General features: G+C 40.5%; 1 protein-coding gene across 2 annotated transcripts in view; it reads right to left on the bottom strand.

Annotated features, from left to right (window-relative positions):
* The window catches only part of klhl21 (kelch-like family member 21), a 36,588-nt gene extending 15,168 nt beyond the window's left edge, over positions 1-21,420 (bottom strand). The window contains exons 1-2 of one of the 2 annotated variants that reach the window (XM_061972404.1): positions 21,272-21,420; positions 24-1,095 (exon numbers count right to left, since the gene is read on the bottom strand). In XM_061972404.1, the coding sequence (XP_061828388.1) occupies positions 24-1,050 (1,027 nt within the window). In that variant the 5' untranslated portion in view covers positions 1,051-1,095; positions 21,272-21,420. Of the gene's footprint in view, positions 1-23; positions 1,096-20,835; positions 21,001-21,271 lie in introns of those variants that run through there. The other variant, XM_061972412.1, reaches the window with a different exon arrangement.
* Between the last annotated feature and the right edge of the window lie 688 nt (positions 21,421-22,108).

The raw sequence follows: 22,108 nt of genomic DNA, 5'->3' as shown, positions 1-22,108 counted from the left end.
TGTGTCAGGACAGAGAGACTTACCAGTAACATACATGTCGCTCCCGAGGGCCGCTATACTGTAGCCTCCTCCTAGGTGGTCCGGGAACTCGGCCAGGTAGCGCCACTGGCCCGTCTGCGGGTTGAAACAATCGACGGTGACCAGCTCGTCGCAATCCTGGTCGCAGCCTCCCACCACCACCAGGATCTCTGCGAGTCCCGTGGAAGGCCGCGGGCGCATGCGGCGACACGGCCTGTCGTGGCGGTCGTACTCGCAGGACTGGAAGCTACGGGCTTCGTTCACCATGCGCAGGCAGGGTGGCGACAGGTACACCAGCGGGTCGCTCTCCACGTGGGCCAACAGGAAGAACCTCCTGACGAAAGGCAGCCGCACCTGCTGGAGGAGCTCGGGCCAGTAGTGGAGTCTCCGCTGGAGGTCAGCCTTCACCCAGCGCACCGCGATCTGATAAACCGTCTCCTCTTTGTCCACGCACAGCTCGTCGTCCGACACAAACTCAAGCAGGCGCTTCCAAGGCAAGCGTTTAAAGTCGGTCCCTTTGGCCAGATCCATTAAGTTCTTCAGGACAAACCGGCGAGCGCTGTCCGCCAGCTCTCGGCAAGCGTAGGCCTCTGCAAAGTCCTGGATTTCTAAGCAGTTGGAGACATCCAGACGTTGTTCCAGGAAAGCGCAGCAGGCCTCCTTGACCGATGGGAACTGAAACAGATCTGCGGTTTTCAGCAGGAGGTCCACGTTGTCCTGCGTGACCGTGACCCGTCCCGTGTAGCAGAAGTCCACCAACAGTCCCAAAAGCTCAGCTGAGACCTCGTGCAGAACCACCCTGTCCATGGCGCTCTCCCGCAGTGTCCCGGCGAACATGGCGCGGAAGTAGGTGCTGGCGGCCGCCAAGACCGTGCGGTGGCAGTGGAACTCGTGGCCCTCGGCGCACAGAGTCACGTCAAAAAACTTTCTCTCGGCGCGGAGCTCGTGGATCCCTCGCAGCAGGTTGAACGCGTGGGCCGTATCGAAAAACGGCAGGGCGGAGGGCTGCGTCTGTAAGACGGGCGTCTCCATCTCGACTGGAGTCTCAAGCGCTTGTGCTCGGGACGGCGTTTACATCTAGACACAAAAGTCAACACGTTAATTGGAGTCCTCACGACGCCCCCATCCCGGTTAGTCCAAATCAAGCGGAAACTAATCCAAACAGTTAATTTCCGTAACCCACGAACAGTCTAGAAGGCTGGCCAGCTTGAGTCCATGTGAGCAGCTCCCTTCCACGTTGAAGACAGACAGTTGGCTTATGTGCAGACTGAGACTATAAATAAACCAGAAGTGTCCATTTTCAGTGAAAGTAAGGGGGGGGGGGGTCTTGAGAAGAACACCTCGCTTGTTGTGAGCTGGCACTCTGGGAAGTGACTGTACAACCCTCCTCCAAGGAATGCATCAGTGATAACGGGATAATGTTCGTCGCCATGAGCAAGGCAGCCCACCAAAACATCCCCACTTCCTGGTTGCATGCGGTCATATGAATATTAACGCGAGTCAAAGTGACAGCTGCAGTGACATTTAATACACCTGCATGCTGCACACTTTCTATTTATACTTAGTTCTGCTTTTATGTTTTGACTCACGGTGTCCATGTTGGTCTGATGCTAGACCTCAAATATGTAGACCAGTGGGTGCCCACACTCTTTCTGCAGGCCAGCTACTTTTCAATTGACCGAGTCGAAGGATCTATATACAGTCGTGGTCAAAAGTTGACATACACTTGTAAAGAACATAATGCATAAATGCACAAAAATCCTAATCTACGATTTGACTCCCTCGAATGGCCTTGACGCTGCAACAACAGGAGCAGGCTGTTCTGTAAACATCCCCGAGGACTCTCAAAAGACGGACGCTTTTGACCTCCCTCCCTCCTCAACGACACCTGGAAGTCGAACTTTGCTTGCATTGCATGCAGAGCGGCCCCGGGCCTATGGACACAACACCACTATACCCACAGACAATGGGCATATACACAAACACCCCACCCCCACCCAACGCCTTCACCACCGCTTGATTCCCCTTCAGGGTGAGTAGCGCTTTATAGCAGCAGGCCGGCCTCCAGGGCCCCAACTCTCCCCCCCCCCGTTGCGAGTTGTTGTGATTATATGTAACATGTTTATGTGTGCTATGGCAAATGAGTTTTTTTCCCTTGGACTCAGTCTGGACCCCCTCCCGAGGGTCCAGCCTTTGACTGATATTCTTTACTCTTCCCCCTTTTCCCAATATCACTTTTTTCCCACCTTTTTTAAGGAGCGCCGTAAGTGGCTGATCCGTTGGCGGTCCCGTCTTGTCTCCCTGTAACGTATGTCTGCTCTTAGTGGGACTGTGCCGAAAATGTAATTTCAGTTCTTATGTGTCTTGTACATGTTAAAGAATGGACAATAATAAAACATCCTGAAATCCTGATGACATCACATGGACAAAGATAAGCCCTTCTGGAGGAAAGTTCTGTGGTCAGATGAAACAAAAATGTATCTATTTGGCCACAATACCCAGCAATATGTTTGGAGTACAAAAGGTGAGGCCTTTAATCCCAGGAACACCAATCCTACCGTCAAGCATGGTGGTGGTAATATTATGCTATGGGCCTGTTTTGCTGCCAATGAAACTGGTGCTTTACAGAGAGTAAATGGGACAATGAAAAATAAAGGATTTCCTCCAAATTCAAGCTAAAATCATCAGCCCGAAGGTTGGGTCTTGGGCGCAACAGGACAATGACCCCAAACACACATCAAAAGTGGTAAAGGAGTGGCTAAATCAGGCTAGAATGAAGGTTTTAGAATGGCCTTCCCAAAGTCCCGACTTAAACGTGTGGACAATGCTGAAGAAACAAGTCCATGTCAGAAAACCAACACATTTAGCTGAACGGAACTTATTTTAGTGTTTGAGTTTTAATACATTTGCAAAAAAATTAGGTGTGGTTAGGTGTATTGTGTTTTTGGGAACAAAAATTAATGTACCGTATTTTTCGGACTATAAGGCGCACTTGAAATCCTTTCAGTTTCTCAAACCTCGACAGTGCGCCTTATAACCTGGTGCGCCTAATGTACGGAATAATTTTGGTTGTGGTTTCATTACACAATTTACCAAATAAAATAGCTTCGAGGTGGGTAAGCTCAACCAAACGTATTGCTTACATTAGGCGCACTGTTGAGTTTTGAGGGGGAAAAAATGATTTTAAATGCGCCTTATAGTCCGGAAAATACGGTAGCCAGTTTGAAAATGAACATAGGAGACTTTTTGACAGTGGGGTTCAAACTTCTACGAAGTGACTTCAAAGAAAAACAGACTTATTTGAAAACCCTAGCTCGTGAGGCATCGTTAATCACACTCACACAAGATCCTTGTTTACATTTGGAGATCATTTCCTCTGAAAATAAGCAGCTATATCCTCTCACGCAGGGTTTTGATTTAAAAAGGTCGTAATAAAGTTGTTGGTCTGCAGCCAGAGGGACTTGGCCCGCATTCCGCACAGCGGCGCTTCAACAACGCGGCCCCGCGTGGACCTCTGCCAAGGATCAAACCGGCACCCACAGAACACAACTCATGTGTATGCAGCTAGAGCAGACCTGGGCAGTCTGCGGCCCGCGGGCCGCATCCGGCCCTTTGTGCGTCCCTGTCCGGCCCGCGTGAGGCCAATCATAAATTACAAAATACATTTAAAAATGTATCTATGTCGAGTGTGCAATACAACGGTGCAGCTTTTGTTTTGAAAAGCGTTATTTGTATTACTTCCGTGTGGACGTATGCTCGTGCGCGATTGCGAGTGAATGTGAACAGCGGCAATCACAAATTACAAAATAAATTTAAAAAAAACATCTATGTCGTGCGTGCAATTTAACTGTGCTGCTTTTATTTTGAAAAGTGTTATTTTTGGGCGTATGTCCGTGTGTAACCTGTGAGACCATTGCTGGAAAATTGGAGCTTCAGCTGAAGAACAGAACGGCCGACTTTAGACTGTTTTTCGCTGGCTTTGGATGAGAGCTGCGATGTACGTGACACCGCCCAGCTGCTCATCTTCTTACGTGGGATAACTGCAGACTTTCAAATCACGGAGTAGCTGGCAGCCATGCAGTCAATTAAAGAGACAACCACAGGTAATGACTTGTTCACATAGGTCAGGGGTCGGCAACCCGCGGCTCCGGAGCCGCATGCGGCTCTTTGATCACTCTGCTGCTGCTCAGCTGCCTACTTGCCGACCCTCCCGATTTTCCCGGGAGATTTCCGTGCCTCTCGCAGAAAACTCCCGGGATTAACATTCTCCCATTTTAAAATCTAACGATAATAATAAGGGCGTGCCATGATGGTACAGCATTTAGCACCCTCTACAATCTATATAAACAGCGTGCCAGCCCAGCTTCTTGTTATATGCATCTTCTGCTTGCACACGTAAGTGCCAGCAAGGCATACTTGGTCAACAACCACACAGGTTACACTGACGGTGGCCATATAAAACAACTTTAAGACTCTTACTAATAATGCGCCACACTTTGAACCAAAACCAAACAAGAATGACAAAACACATTTCGGGAGAACATCTGCACCTTAACACAACATAAACACAACAGAACAAATACCCAGAATCCCATGCAGCCCTGACTCTTCCGGGCTACATTATACATCCCCCTGCTACCGCCAAACCCAACAAGCTGGCAGGTGTGACAACAGATGGTTGTCCAAATCTGACGGGGAAAAATGTTGGACTTTTTTAAAGAGGATGCAGGATAAAGTGACATAAATTGACATTTTTGCATTGTATTATACATCAGGGAGTGTTGTGTAAGAGTGTTAAAAATAAAACCATCAAAAGCAATCTGCTTTTGTATAAAGTTAAGTTAGGTTAAATGAAATTATTATTATTATTATTTATCTAACGGTATATCAAAAATAGTTTGAGCAAAATTTAATTGAAATATTGTCGGTGTGGCCCTCCAGCAGTGCTCGGGTTGCTCATGCGGCCCCCGGTAAAAATTCATTGCCCACCCCTGAGCTAGAGGGTTGTCTATTTCAGTGTTTTTCAACCTTTTTTGAGCCAAGGCACATTTTTGGCGTTGAAAAAAATCCAGAGCCACACCACCAGCAGAAATCATTAAAAAACGAAACTCAGTTGACAGTAAACAGTCGTCGTCGCAATTGTTGGATATGACTTTAAAGCATAACCAAGCATGCATCAATACAGCTCTTGTCTCAAAGTAGGTGTACTGTCACCACCTGTCACATCACACCCTGACTTATTGGACTTTTTTGCTGTTTTCCCGTGTGTAGTGTTTTAGTTCTTGTCTCGCGCTCCGATTTCGGTGGCTTTTTCTCTTTTTTTGGTGTTTTCCTGTAGCAGTTTCATGTCTTCCTTTGAGCGATATTTCCCGCATCTGCTTTATTTTAGCAATCAAGAATATTTAAGTTGTTTGTATGAGACATTGTTGATTGTCATGTCATGTTCAAATGTACATTGTGGACGCCGTCTTTGCTGCACAGTAAGTCTTTGCTGTCGTCCAGCATTCTGTTTTTGTTTACTTTGTAGCCAGTTCAGTTTTAGTTTCGTTCTGCATAGCCTTCCCTAAGCTTCAATGTCTTTTCTTAGGGGCACTCACCTTTTTTTTAATTTTTGGTTTAAGCATTAGACACCTTTTTACCTGCACACTGCCTCCCGCTGTTTCCGACACCTACAAAGCAATTGTAGGCTGCCACCTACTGATATGGAAGAGTATTACACGGTTACTCTGCCGAGCTCTAGACAGCACCGACACTCAACAACAACACATCATTTGCTGACTATAATTACTGGTTTGCAAAAAATATTTTTAACCCACATAGGTGAAATTACATAATCTCCCACGGCACACCAGACTGTATCTCACGGCACAGTGGTTGAAAAACACTGGTCTATTTGCTGGAACACGCCTATCACCTGCTAAAAAAGCAGGCTTCACAACACATCTTAAAATGATCTGCCAACTATTGGTCAGTCAGCTACAGGTGTAGGGTGCATTAGTTTGATGAAAGGTTATTGTTATATTTATTTGACCGTGTTAAAAGACACATGATTTGGGGAGGTAGCAGGTTGAGGAGAACTGACTGATGAATTGGAATGGCTCTGAAGGACAGGAAGGCGTGTGGTGGTGTAAATACACAACATACAAACCCCGTTTCCATATGAGTTGGGAAATTGTGTTAGATGTAAATATAAACGGAATACAATGATTTGCAAATCCTTTTCAACCCATATTCAATTGAATGCACTCCAAAAACAAGATATTTGATGTTCAAACTCATAAACTTTTTTCTTTTTTTGCAAATAATAATTAACTTAGAATTTCCTGGCTGCAACACGTGCCAAAATAGTTGGGAAAGGGCATGTTCACCACTGTGTTACATGGCCTTTCCTTTTAACAACACTCAGTAAATGTTTGGGAACTGAGGAGACACATTTTTTAAGCTTCTCAGGTGGAATTATTTCCCATTCTTGCTTGATGTACAGCTTAAATTGTTCAACAGTCCGGGGGTCTCTGTTGTGGTATTTTAGGCTTCATAATGCGCCACACATTTTCAATGGGAGACAGGTCTGGACTACAGGCAGGCCAGTCTAGTACCCGCACTCTTTTACTATGAAGCCACGTTGATGTAACACGTGGCTTGGCATTGTCTTGCTGAAATAAGCAGGGGCGTCCATGGTAACGTTGCTTGGATGGCAACATATGTTGCTCCAAAACCTGTATGTACCTTTCAGCATTAATGGTGCCTTCACAGATGTGTAAGTTACCCATGTCTTGGGCACTAATACACCCCCATACCATCACACATGCTGGCTCTTCAACTTTGCGCCTATAACAATCTGGATGGTTCTTTTCCTCTTTGGTCCGGAGGACACGACGTCCACAGTTTCCAAAAACAATTTGAAATGTGGACTCGTCAGACCACAGAACACTTTTCCACTTTGTATCAGTCCATCTTAGATGAGCTCAGGCCCAGCGAAGCCGACGGCATTTCTGGGCGTTGTTGATAAACGGTTTTCGCCTTGCATAGGAGAGTTTAACTTGCACTTACAGATGTAGCGACCAACTGTGGTTACTGACAGTGGGTTTTGAAGTGTTCCTGAGCCCATGTGGTGATATCCTTTACACACTGATGTCGCTTGTTGATGCAGTACAGCCTGAGGGATCGAAGGTCACGGGCTTAGCTGCTTACATGCAGTGATTTCTGCAGATTCTCTGAACCCTTTGATGATATTACGGGCCGTAGATGGTGAAATCCCTAAATTCCTTGCAATAGCTGGTTGAGAAAGGTTTTTCTTAAACTGTTCAACAATTTGCTCACGCATTTGTTGACAAAGTGGTGACCCTCGCCCCATCCTTGTTTGTGAATGACTGAGCATTTCATGGAATCTACTTTTATACCCAATCATGGCACCCACCTGTTCCCAATTAGCCTGCACACCTGTGGGATGTTCCAAATAAGTGTTTGATGAGCATTCCTCAACTTTATCAGTATTTATTGCCACCTTTCCCAACTTCTTTGTCACGTGTTGCTGGCATCAAATTCTAAAGTTAATGATTATTTGCACAAAAAAAATGTTTCAGTTTGAACATCAAATATGTTGTCTTTGTAGCATATTCAACTGAATATGTGTTGAAAATTTTTAGCAAATCATTGTATTCCGTTTATATTTACATCTAACACAATTTCCCAACTCATATGGAAATGGGTTTTGTACATGAAAATGATGCAATCACCCTGTCTGAGCTGTACACATGCTGTTTGTTATTGTCCTCAGGCTGAAAATAGATCATGACAGAGTATAAACTGTATTTTCAATCCATGACAGCAACAACCTGAAAACGTAAACAGACATAAATAGAAGTTCTACCAGGAAACGAGAGCTGTAACGGTAACTGTATTAATGATAAATGTGTTTGGTAATGCATGTATTCTTTGTATTTTTATTTTGTATGCTCGTATATGGACCCCAGGAAGACTAGCAGTCGCCTTGGCGTCAGCTAATGGGGATCCATTCAATAAACAATAAACAATAAACAACAATAAACCGCGGTAAAAGGTTCAGCCACCGAGCCGCTATACTAGTTAGGCCATGTCTACACTAAGTCGTTTAACCCAGGGTTCCCCAACCTTTTTTCCACCAGGGCCCGGCTTAATGTATGCATTATTTTCACGGACCTGCTCTCTACATATGGCGGATAAAAACAGCAAAAAAATGAGACTTTGGCTACAATCTGGCACATTAACATTTGATATGTCCATGAATGTGCATTGTCCAACGTATTATAACAAAAGAGTTGTAATATACATCTATGGCTGGGCGATATGGCCTTTTATTAATATCTCCATATTTTTAGGCCATGTCACGATACACCATATATACCTCCATATTTTGCCTTAGCCTTGAATGAACACTTGATGCATATAATCACAGCAGTATGATGATTCTATGTGTCTACATTAAAACATTCTTCTTCATACTGCATTAATATATGCTACTTTTAAACTTTCTTGCAGAGAGGGAAATCACAACTAAAAGTGTATTTATTAAACAGTTATTAAGCAGTGGCACAAACATTCATGTCATTTTCAAAACAGAAAGTGCAAGATTGTCGGAGACATTTTAAAAACAAGCTATTAGTGCACTTTTGTGCATGATGTCACTAAGATGACATATCAAAACAACACTAAATTAAAGTGCACTTTTTGTACAGAACGCCACTACAATAGTTTAAAACAAATAAAGTGCACTTTTGTGCATGATGTCACACAAGATATTTCAATAAGTGTCAAATAAAAATGAGCTGCATAATAGGAAATCAAATAGTGTATGTCCTTCGCTATGTGGTAGGTTCCTGCGGACGTTATCTCCTTCTGTTGTTGACTATTTTTTTCATACGCTGTTGATCTGGAAATGGTTGCTTGGGCATTTTGTGGGTGTAGCACTGGCCGGAGATGTTGACATGCGGAGTTTCAAGCACTCTTCACTCTCTAGCGGGTGACTTTTTCAAATGATGCTACAAATTAGCAGTAATGCTACTTTTTGTAGCAAGGCTTTTACTTGACATATTACGGTTGTCTGTTCGACATATTCCCGCTTGAAGCCAAACCACCGCCAGACGATGGATCCCCGTGCTGTTTTTCTTGGGAATTAATTATTCCTTCATTTATTACCAGATTCGCACTTTCTCTCTCTCGTATTACCACTCGCACCACTCTGCTAGCATCACAGCTAACGTTACCCATGCCGCTACCTCTCTGCTCCGCGAGGGCGTATGACGTTGCACGCGTGACTTATGTAAGAAGGTGCGCTTGTTTTATGTCTCTGTGAGGAGGAGAGACAGGAAAGAGTGAGAAGAGCCTGTAGTGTAATGACCGCAGCTAAAAGCAACTGCGTGAGAACATATACTCCAATATCACCATATAGTAATTTTCTATATTGCAGACACAAACCCGCGATATATCGAGTATATTCCATATATCGCCCAGCCCTATATACATCTATTAACAAGCTTATTAGTGTATTTAGTGGGACAGGCGAAAGTTAATTAATTATTGTTTCTGTGCGGCCTGGTAGCAAATGCGTCACGGACCGGTGGTTGGTGACCACTGGTTTATTAACCCCTTAAACCATGGGTGTCAAACTCTGTCCGGCGGGCCAAATTTGGCCCAAATTTCAGTGCCCCTCCCAAAAATCGTCACGTCCGCTTTTCACCCAGTCCAGCGAATGCTGGCCCAGTCACATAATATGTGCGGCTTCAGCACGCACACACACGTGAATGCAACGCATACTTGGCCAACAGCGATACAGGTTACACTGACGGTAGCCGTATAAATAACATTAACACTGTTAGAAATATGCGCCACACTGTGAATCCACACCAAACAAGAATGACAAACACATTTCTGGAGAACATCCGCACCTTAACACAACATAAACACAACAAAACAAATACCCAGAATCTTTGAAGAGTTTGTTGTAAAGTGTGATGAATGTGATTTAAAAAATGAATGGCTTAGCGGCACAAATGTTATGCGACATTTTGCTGGCGTGACAAGCTAATAACCATGTTGAACATAGAAGACCACCTCATGCTCCAGGGGGAGCAAAAGGGATGTCAGATTAAGGGGGTGTGGGGTACGGAGCTCTATGCTACACTGGACACCGGCCACAGGGGCGACAGCTGCAGTCCACCTTGGCCATAAAAAGACATTCATCTCCTACTGAAGCAGACCCGCACAAGGCCACACGGTTCATCCTCAATGTTTGCAAATATTATTAGTGTCAATGGGTACCTTTCACATTTGGTACCTAGGAATCAACACCGTACTCAACGCTACTCATTTTCGCTACTTATGTTCATGTGTTAATACTCCCATAGGCACTGATTTTATAGTTTAGCACCTCTCTGTGTGCAATGTTTACTTTCCACCCACAGTCTGAATTAGATAAATGCTTTAAAATGTAATATCGTAAATTATCGGTATCAGTTTCAAAAAGTACAAACCCCGTTTCCATATGAGTTGGGAAATTGTGTTAGATGTAAATATAAACGGAATACAATGATTTGCAAATCCTTTTCAACCCATATTCAGTTGAATATGCTACAAAGACAACATATTTGATGTTCAAACTGATAAACATTTGTTTTTTTTTGCAAATAATCATTAACTTTAGAATTTGATGGCAGCAACACGTGACAAAGAAGTTGAGAAAGGTGGCAATAAATACTGATAAAGTTGAGGAATGCTCATCAAACACTTATTTGGAACATCCCACAGGTGAACAGGCAAATTGGGAACAGGTGGGTGCCATGATTGGGTATAAAAGTAGATTCCATGAAATGCTCAGTCATTCACAAACAAGGATGGGGCGAGGGTCACCACTTTGTCAACAAATGCGTGAGCAAATTCTTGAACAGTTTAAGAAAAACCTTTCTCAAGCAGTTATTGCAAGGAATTTAGGGATTTCACCATCTACGGTCCGTAATATCATCAAAGGGTTCAGAGAATCTGGAGAAATCACTGCACGTAAGCAGCTAAGCCCGTGACCTTCGATCACTCAGGCTGTACTGCATCAACAAGCGACATCAGTGTGTAAAGGATATCACCACATGGGCTCAGGAACACTTCAGAAACCCACTGTCAGTAACTACAGTTGGTCGCTACATCTGTAAGTGCAAGTTATAACTCTCCCATGCAAGGCGAAAACCGTTTATCAACAACACCCAGAAACGCCGCCGGCTTCGCTGGGCTTGAGCTCATTTAAGATGGACTGATACAAAGTGGAAAAGTGTTCTGTGGTCTGACGAGTCCACATTTCAAATTGTTTTTGGAAACTGTGGACGTTGTGTCCTCTGGATCAAAGAGGAAAAGAACCATCCGGATTGTTATAGGCGCAAAGTTGAAAAGCCAGCATGTGTGATGGTATGGGGGTGTATTAGTGGCCAAGACATGGGTAACTTACACATCTGTGAAGGCGCCATTAATGCTGAAAGGTACATACAGGTTTTGGAGCAACATATGTTGCCATCCAAGCAACGTTACCATGGACGCCCCTGCTTATTGCAGCAAGACAATGCCAAGCCACGTGTTACATCAACGTGGCTTCATAGTAAAAGAGTGCGGGTACTAGACTGGCCTGCCTGTAGTCCAGACCTGTCTCCCATTGAAAATGTGTGGCGCATTATGAAGCCTAAAATAGCACAACGGAGACCCCCGGACTGTTGAACAACTTAAGCTGTACATCAAGCAAGAATGGGAAAGAATTCCACATGAGAAGCTTCAAAAATGAATTTCAGTGCCCCTCCCGAAAATCTCCCGGGGCAACCATTCTCCCGAATTTTCCCGATTTCCACCCAGACAACAATATTGGGGGCGTGCCTTAAAGGCACTGCTTTTGCGTGCCGCCCCAATCACATAATATCTACGGCTTTTCACACACACAAGTGAATGCCATTCATACTTGGTCAACAGCCATACAGGTCACACTGAGGATGGCCGTATAAACAACTTTAAAACTGTTACAAATATGTGCCACACTGTGAACCCACACCAAACAAGAATGACAAAAACATTTCGGGAGAACATCCGCATGGTAACGCAACAGAACAAATACCCAGAACCCCTTGCAGCACTAACTCTTCCGGGACGCTACAATATACATCCCCCGCTACTCCCTACCCTACCCCCCACCCCCGTCCACCTCAACCTCCTCATCCTCTCTCAGGGAGAGCATGTCCCAAATTCCAAACTGCTGTTAAAAAAAAAAAAAAGCACTTTGTGACTTCAATAATAAATATGGCAGTGCCATGTTGGCATTTTTTTCCATAACTTGAGTTGATTTATTTTGGAAAACCTTGTTACATTGTTTAATGCATCCAGCGGGGCATCACAAAATTAGGCATAATAATGTGTTAATTCCACGACTGTATATATCGGTATCGGTTGATATCGGAAACGGTAATTAAGAGTTGGACAATATCGGAATATCGGAAAAAAAGCCATTATCGGACATCTCTAGTCTGAATGTATGAGTGAATATAATAATGAATGAATATAGTACAATATTTAATATTTAAACAACACATTCAGAACATTCGTTCTCAGGACTGGACTATGCACCTTACCTCCTTTTGCACTATTTTTATTTTCTTTCCTTCCTATGATTTGCCTATTTGTAGACTGTCGCACTGATACTGGAGTCGCTTTTAATCTCATCGTACCTGTGTCTAGTGACAATGAAACGCATTCTATTCTATTCTAATAAGTGTCAATTTGTCTATGTGGAGGGGGGCGTGGCCTGCGGGCCTGCCGCGGAACGGGGTGTTGCCAGGACCGGCCTCGAAGACAGCGACAGGTGCGTAGATGGCCCAGGTGGGCCTTGTTATCTAATCCCCTGTCGCCTTTATTAGCAGCAGCCGTGATGAGACGAGTAGTTGGAGTTGGAGGTGCTGCTGAGCGGACGCAGGAGAGAAAGACAGTTTGCTGGAAAGCAAAAGACTTTGCACTATTATATGAAAATAAAACAAGTGTTATACCCGGAATTCCTGGCTCTCCTGGCAGTGTGTTGTGGTCTGAAGAAGCCACTAGAGGGCAACCTCTACAGTCTAATACTACAATCTCACTTTTGTGTTTAACATGTTAGTGAGCTGACAATAATAACTGTGCTGTCCAGTTTTTATATCTTGATTTCTTAAACTAAGTCATTATAGGGTTCTCCCGATACCAATATTTTAGTACCGGTACCAAAATGTATTTCGATACTTTTCTGTACTTTTCTAAATAAGGGGGGACCACAAATAAATGGCATTATTGGCTTTGAATTAACAACAAATCTTAAGAGTACATTAAACACATGTTTTTTTATTGCAATCGAAGAACAATTTTGTTCTTAAATAAAATAGTGAACATACTAGACAACTTGTCTTTTAGTAGTAAGTAAACAAACAAAGACTCCTAATTAGTCTGCTGACGTATGCAGTAACATATTGTGCCATTTATCATTCTATTTTGTCAAAATTATGAGGGACAAGCTGTAAAAAAAATATTATTAATCTACTTGTTCATTTACTGTTAAGATCTGCTTATTTTCTGTTTTAACAAGTTCTATCTATACTTTTGTTAAAATGTAATAATCACTTATTCTTCTGTTGTTTGGATACTTTACATTAGTTTAGGACAGGGGTCTGCAACCTGCGGCTCCGGAGCCGCATGCGGCTCTTTGATCACTCTGATGCGGCTCAGCTGCTTGCTTGCCGACCCCCCCGAATTTTCCGGGAGACTTCCGAATTACAGTGCCTCTCCCGAAAATCTCCCGGGGTAACCATTCTCCGATTTTCACCAGGACAACAATAGTGAGGGCGTGCCGTGATAGCACTGCCTTTAATGTCCTTTACAGCCTGTCGTCGCGTCAGCTTTTGTTACCATACTGTGATGTGTGGGGGGGCGGGTTTGATGGTAGCGGGGGTGTATAATGTAGCCCGGAAGAGTTAGGGATGCATGGGATTCTGGGTATTTGTTCTGTTGTGTTTATGTTGTGTTACGGTGTGGATGTTCTCCCAAAATGTGTTTGTCATTCTTGTTTGGTGTGGGTTCACAGTGTGGCGCATATTAGTAAAAGTGTTAAAGTTGTTTATATCGCCACCCTCGGTGTAACCTGTATCGCTGTTGAGCAAGTATGCCTTGCAGTCACTTACGAGTGCAGGCAGAGGCCACATACTACATGTAACCGGGCTGGCACGCTGTTAGTACAGGCTGTAGAGGGCGCTAATGGCAGTGCCATCACGGCACGCCCTTATTAGTGTTGATTAGGTGAAAATCAGTAGACTTTCGAAAGGATAGTAGCCCTGAATTACGGGAATCTCCCGGAAAAATCGTGAAGGTTGGCAAGTATGACACTGTCAAGCGGCATTCATATAAAACTTGAGGGCCGCACTAACATTAAATTTTCATATTAAGGTGCGGGCCGCAAAATAACATCTCACGGGCCGCGTGTCTGAGACCCCTGGTTTATACACAGCACAAAGCAAAAAAAAAACTTTGTATGCAGTGTTATTTCATTTTAAATTTCAAAAGAGTTTTGTGGCTCCCATTTTCTTTAATTTGTGAAACAGGTCAAAATGGCTCTTTGAGTGGTAAAGGTTGCCGACCCCTGGTTTAGGATGATAGCACAAATGTGGGTATCGATCCGATGCCAAGTAGTTACAGGATCATACATTGGTCATATTCAAAATCCTCATGTGTCCAGGGACGTATTTCCTGAGTTCATAAGCATAATATGAATATTAAAAAAAAAAAGATTGTGAGACAATAAAAAATATCGACGTAATCATGGTAGTATTGACTAGATACGCTCCTGTACTTGGTATCATTACAGTGGATGTCAGGTGTAGGTCCACCCATTGTGTTTGTTTACATTGTGAAGCCGGTGAGCTATCGTATCCTCCTACGGTGTGTCGGAGGATACAAAACAGCACCGTTTTAAGATGGAACATGCCATTACGAAAGAAAAACACTTACATAAGAAGTATTGTATGAAAAACAACACAATTGAATGTAGTACACACAACTACAGTAGTTGTATGAAGTAATGTAATAACAATGTACAACATTTAACTAAAAAAGTATCTTCTCCGTCAAACACACCATCCGCAGCTTTTGCTACGCCAACTAATGGCGTGGTGGCTTGTCATAAACATTTTTTGCTTGCAACTTAAAGCATAACAATTAGTCGAAACACAGGTTTAATCTCTAAAAACACTCTTAGGTTGGGGGCACTCGTAAGTTTATGTACCACTCTTGTAAAATAAATAAATTTTTCAAAGATATTCTATTTGCATCTTTTACACATTTTAACAGTACCTCTAAATCAGTTCTTCTCAGATAATGGAGCGGGCACAGTTAGACACCATGCTTAGAGAACATGCTTTATCAGCATCATGCTTCAAACCCTGCTTTGAAAAGCTTTGTCCTTTGTCCTTTAGTCCTGACTTCCTCTTTTTAAGAATAAAAAAAAAAGAACAAATTGTTTTATTCTTTTTTATTTTGCAGAACAAAGTATTTTATATATATATATATATATATATATATATATATATATATATATATATATATATATATATATATATATATATATATGTATATATATATATATATATATATATATATATACATATATATTATATATACATATTTATATATATATATATTATATATATATATATACATATATATATATATATATATATACACACACATATACATATAAAATATATGCATATATACATACAATATATATATATACATATATAATACATATACATATATATATTATACATATATATATATATATTATACATATATATATATATATATATATATATATATATATATATATATATATATATATATATAGTGCTCCTGATTTATTGTATGTTTTGTTATTCTTTGAGTTTATTGCATTTTATTTTTCAGTATTATTTATAGTTTAAATAAGGATTACAATTGTTTTGAACTTCAGGCTATATATATATATATATATATATATATATATATATATATATATATATATATATATATATATATATATATACATACATATATATATACATATTTATATATATATATATTATATATATATATATATATATATATACACATATATATATAATATATATAATATATATACATATATACATATATATATAATATATATATATATACACATATACATATAAAATATATGTATATATACATATAATATATAATACATATACATATATATATATATATATATATATTATACATATATATATATAAAATATATGTATACATACATATATTATATATATATATATATATATATATATATATATATATATATATATATATATATATATATATATATATATATAGTGCTCCTGATTTATTGTATGTTTTGTTATTCTTTGAGTTTATTGCATTTTATTTTTCAGTATTATTTATATTTTAAATAAGGATTACAATTGTTTTGAACTTCAGGCTAACATTTTGTTTTTATTTTTATATATTCATTTTTTTAAAAATATTCAGACAAACAAACAACGTTATTTTTTCAAATGTTAAATAGCAAATGGTTCTCGTCGATCAAAATGTTTCAGAGTTTCAACTAAAGATGATTTTTTTTTTGTTTCAGGCAAATTGATGCACTTCAAATCTTTTCTGTTGCAAACTAAAAAACAATATTTAATAAAGTTATTCTTTGTTATAAGATGATTTGTATTTCAACAATATTAATAAAGTTATTCTTTGTTATAAGATGATTTGTATTTCTTTCTTGTTTTCTGTCATTTGTTAACATGTTAATAGGCATACATTGTTATGCAGAGGTGTACTTATAACAATTTTAGAGAAAATTAAACTATTTTTAGTCGCGGCGGAGAGGGGAGCAAATGTTTTTTTTCTTCCTAGTGTATCAGAAAATAATTGAGAAGCACTTCTCATAACATGTGTTTATATATTCCAACATTTTAGATATACAGAGCTTTTAGATGTTATCTTTAAATTTTATTTCTACTTCTAATATTTTCATTAATTAATCACCGTAATTTCCGGACTACAAGGCGCACTTAAAATCCTACTTTTTTTCTCAAAACTCGACAGTGGTCCTTATAACCTTATGTACGGAATAATTCTGGCTTTGCTTACCGACCTCGAAGCTACGTTATTTGAAACATGGTGTAATGATAAGTGTGACCAGTAGATGGCAGTCAAACATAAGAGACGAGCGTAGATTACAATATGATGGCAATATGACTCAAGTAAACAACACCAACATTTTATATGTTTCATTGAAAACATAGAACATTACACACGGCGCTCAAAAATCTACCAAAATGTTTTAGTAGGACTTTGGTAAGCTATGAAGCTGCACCGCTTGATGGGTTGTACTGTGCTTCAACATAGGAGTATTATTATGGTGTGTATATAAGGTAGGACATATTATCTGGCGTTTTGTTTCGCAATATTATGCAAAACAAACTTTTCTTACCTTCTGGTACCTGCTGATCTGTATTTGGGATCTGCATAAATACTGAAAAATTGCGTCCATGCCGAAACCGTAGTCGATAATCTTCATTTACTCTATCTTCTTGTTATGGGACATTCGCTGTTGCCATTTCTAATATAAAGTAGTGTAAAAGTTCTTACTTATATCTGTCAGTAAACTCGCCATTAAAGCGCTAAAAAGTACAGGTGTCGTGAGTTTACATTATTCACCCAAGGAACTTTAGTAGTTAGAGAGTTCAGGTCGGACGATTTTTCACGGGACACACTTTACTCAGTTATTGATTGGAGTAAAGTCTGAATGTCATTAAAACAGTTAGCTCCATCTTTTGACACTTCTTCCACTCCTGTCCTTGCACGCTACACCGCTACAACAAAGATGACGGGGAGAAGACGCTGTCGAAGGTGAGCCACGTAAATAAGACCCGCCCACAAAACGGCGCATCCTGAAGCGACTATCAGAAAGCGGCTTGAAGATTATCTGTAAAACATCATCTATGCAACATTTTGACCAAAGAACCACCACTGGTCTACATGTTATGTAGACCAGTGTTTTTCAACTTTTTTGAGTAAAGGCAAATTTTTTTCCTAAAAAAAATATGGATGCACACCACCAGCACAAAACGTTAAAAATGAAACTCCACCAGGTCGTTTTGCGTTATTTTGAGCTTGCTGGTGTTTTGCTTTAGTTCTTGCGCTGTTATTTTGGTGGCCCTTCCTATTTTGTTGGCGTTTTCCTGTAGCAGCTTCACGCCTTCCTTCGCACCTGCTTTGTGTTAGCCAGCAAGACTATTTAAGTTGTGCGGATGCTATCTTTCTTTGTCGGGACATTGTTGATTGTCATGTCATGTACTTCATGGACGTTGTCTCTGCTCCCCACGCTGTAAGTCTTTGCTGTCGTCCAGCATTCCGTTTTTGTTTACTTTGTAGCCAGTTTAGTTTTACATTCGTTTTGCATAGCCATCCCCATGCTTCATTGCCTTTTCCTTTTATTCATTTTTAGTTTAAGCATTACATACCTTTTTACCTGCACGCTGTCTCCCGCTGTGGTCGGCATATTGGGATCACAACAAATCATCCTCGTCTCACCCGACGCGTTCCGACTTTTACAAAGCAATTAACTACCTGTTGCCACCTACTAATATGGACACAGACACTGAGCAACGGCAAATTATTTGCAGATTATAATTATCGATTTGCAAAAAAAAAATTGTTTTGGCCCAGTTAGCTGAAGTTGCATAATTTTCCACGGCACACCAGGCAATATCTCACGGCACACTAGTGTGCCACGGCACAGTGGTTGAAAAACACTGATGTAGACCACCAGGAAGAGTTTTACATTTAGAAAAAAAATAATAATAATATGACCACTTTAATGCGCCTTACATATGAAAAAAAAATTCAAAAATAGACCATTCATTGACAGTGCGCCTTATAATCCGGTGCGCCTTTTATATATGAAAACAAGGAAGTGTTTTACATTTAGAAAAAAAATAATAATAATATGACTCCTTTAATGTGCCCTATTATCCGGTACGCCTTATATATGAAAAAAAAATCTAAAATAGACCATTCATCGGCAGCGAGCCTTATAATCCAGTGCGCTTTATATATGGAAAAAAATCAAAAATAGACCATTCATCGGCAGCGAGCCTTATAATCCAGTGCGCTTTATATATGGAAAAAAAATCAAAAATAGACCATTCATCGGCAGTGCGCCTTATAATCCTGTGCGCATTATATATGACAAAAAAATCTAAACTGGACCATTCATCGGCAGTGCGCTTTATAATCCGGTGCGCTTTATATATGACAAAAAAATCTAAACTGGACCATTCATCGGCAGTGCGCTTTATAATCCGGTGCGCCTTATATATGAAAGAAAATCTAAAATAGACCATTCATCGGCGGTGCGCCTTATAATCCGGTGCGCCTTTTATATATGAAAACAAGGAAGTGTTTTACATTTAGAAAAAAATATATATTAATGACTCCTATAATGCGCCCTATTATCCGGTGCGCCTTATATATGAAAAAACAATCTAAAATAGACCATTCATCGGCAGTGCGCCTTATAATCCGGTGCGCCTTATATATGGGAAAAAAATCTAAAATGGACCATTCATCGGCAGTACGCCTTATAATCTGGTGCGCTTTATATATGAAAAAAAAAATCTAAAATAGACCATTCATCGGCAGTGCGTCTTATAATCCGGTGCGCCTTATATATGAAGAAAAAATCATACATTGGCCATTCATCGGCAGTGCGCTTTATAATCCGGTGCGCCTTATATATGAAAAAAATCTAAAATAGACTATTCATCCGCAGTGCGCCTTGTAATCCGGTGCGCTTTATATATGAAAAAAAAATCTAGAATAGGCTATTCGCCGGCAGTGCGCCTTATAGTCCGGTGCGCCTTATATATGAAAAAAATCTAAAATAGGCCATTCATCAGCAGTGGGCCTTATAATCCAGTGCGCTTTATATGTGGGGAAAAAAATCAAAAATAGACCATTCATCGGCAGTGCGCCTTATAATCCGGTGCGCCTTATATATGGAAGAAAAAATCTAAAATAGACCATTCGTCGGCAGTGCGCCTTATAATCCGATGCACCTTTTATATGAAAAAAAAAATCTAATGATAGACCAATCATTGGCGGTGCGCCTTATAATCTGGTGCGCTTTATATATGGGGAAAAAAAATCTAAAATAGACCATTCATCGGCAGTGCGTTTTATAATCCGGTGCGCCTTATATATGAAGAAAAAAATCATTAATAGACCATTCATCGGCAGTGCGCCTTATAATGCAGTGCGCCTTATATATGAAAAAAAATCTAAAATGGACTATTCATCCGCAGTGCGCCTTATAATCCGGTGCGCTTTATATATGAAAAAAAATCTAAAATAGGCCATTCATCGGCAGTGCGCCTTATAGTCCGGTGCGCCTTATATATGAAAAAATCTAAAATAGACCGTTCATCGGCGGTGCGCCTTATATATGAATTTTTTTTTTAAATAGACCATTCTTCGGCAGTGCTCCTTATATATGAAAAAAATATATATATAGACCATTCATCGCAGTGCGCCTTATAGCCTGGTGCGCCCTATGGTCTGGAAAATACGATATGTATCTTAACAAATATTTTTGCTTACCTCTACTTCCCACTTTAGTTTGCAGTGCTTTAAATACGTTAACGGTGTTCCATATGACATTTTTGACACATTTGACCAACTTTACATTGTGTATTATTAACATTCCATCTCACATACCCAGGAGTGGTGGCGACACATTCCAGTCATTCCTCTTCCTTCAGCGGGGTAACCATACATGTCCATCGCAAAAAATAAACATTCTCCTCCATGTTAAGAGTGAAAAATAGAATTAAAAAAGTTCAAAGCACAAACACAACGAGTAGCTCGAACAAAGTGATAAATAAACAGGTACATAATCAAAATAGTTGAGATATCTTAAAAACATTTGTCAGTTTAAGCGTTCATTATGCGTTTTAAGGTTAGTGACGTCATATAGGTATGCTGTGTTTATATGTTAGTTATAAGTTTAAACGTGTGTAGGAGCCTGTGACGTCATCGGTCCAATGTTGTGACGTCACCGGTCCAATCTTGTAACGGGTTGCTGTCGTGTCGACTACAGTGTTCTCCCTATGGAGATTAGGCGGCTAAACAAGGAGCTTCAAAGACAACTTACCGGCGTTTGTGGTCGCTGGGAGCGCATAAATATTCAGGGTTTGTCCGAACAGAACCCTCACAAATGGAGCGTCGGTGAAACTTTGATGTGGCTGATGCGTTGTCGTCGGAGCTCGGACTCCATCGACGCCATGACACTCTGTGGACTGGCCCGCCACTGGTGCTGCCTTCACGTGTCGTGGGGAAAACGACCACGCGGATAAATATGCGGGCGCTTACACAATCTGATTTCTATTCGATTTTTGACGTTCTTGGCGCTACATCGTCTGCAAAATAATATACATATTACAATAACGATTAAACCAATATTTACAGTGATATTTCGAGCTTCGCATTGGCGACGTTGTATTGAGTAGTTGGAATTCCAAAACACTCGAAGGCACCCAAACACACCATGACTACTTCCAGTAGTAATACTTCTTTTTTTATTTTTTATTTTTTAATAACATGACATTATAAACGACGAAGTATTGTATAGTTTGAGTTAATCTCTCCCTTTAAAAAAGAAAAAAGGTAAACATAAACAACAAGCATTTTCGACGGTATGGTGAGCTCTAGTGGCAGAAGCTGGAAGGTTTGACTCCAGCTAGCGACCCTTGGGCAAAATTCAATGCATTAAACCAGGGGTGTCAAACTCATTTTAGATAGGTGGGCCACATGGAGAAAAGTCTACTCACAAGTGGTCCGGACTGGTGAAATCACGGCACGATAACTTAAAAATAAAGACAACTTCATATTGTTTTGTTTAAAAATAGAACCAGCACATTCTGAAAATGTACAAATCGTAATGTTGTTGTTTTTTTAAAATAGTATTTTATCTTTATTTTTCGTTATTTAT

Source organism: Nerophis lumbriciformis, linkage group LG01 (genome assembly GCF_033978685.3).
Source record: "Nerophis lumbriciformis linkage group LG01, RoL_Nlum_v2.1, whole genome shotgun sequence".
Lineage (NCBI taxonomy): Eukaryota > Metazoa > Chordata > Actinopteri > Syngnathiformes > Syngnathidae > Nerophis > Nerophis lumbriciformis.
This window is presented reverse-complemented; position numbering and strand designations above follow the sequence as displayed.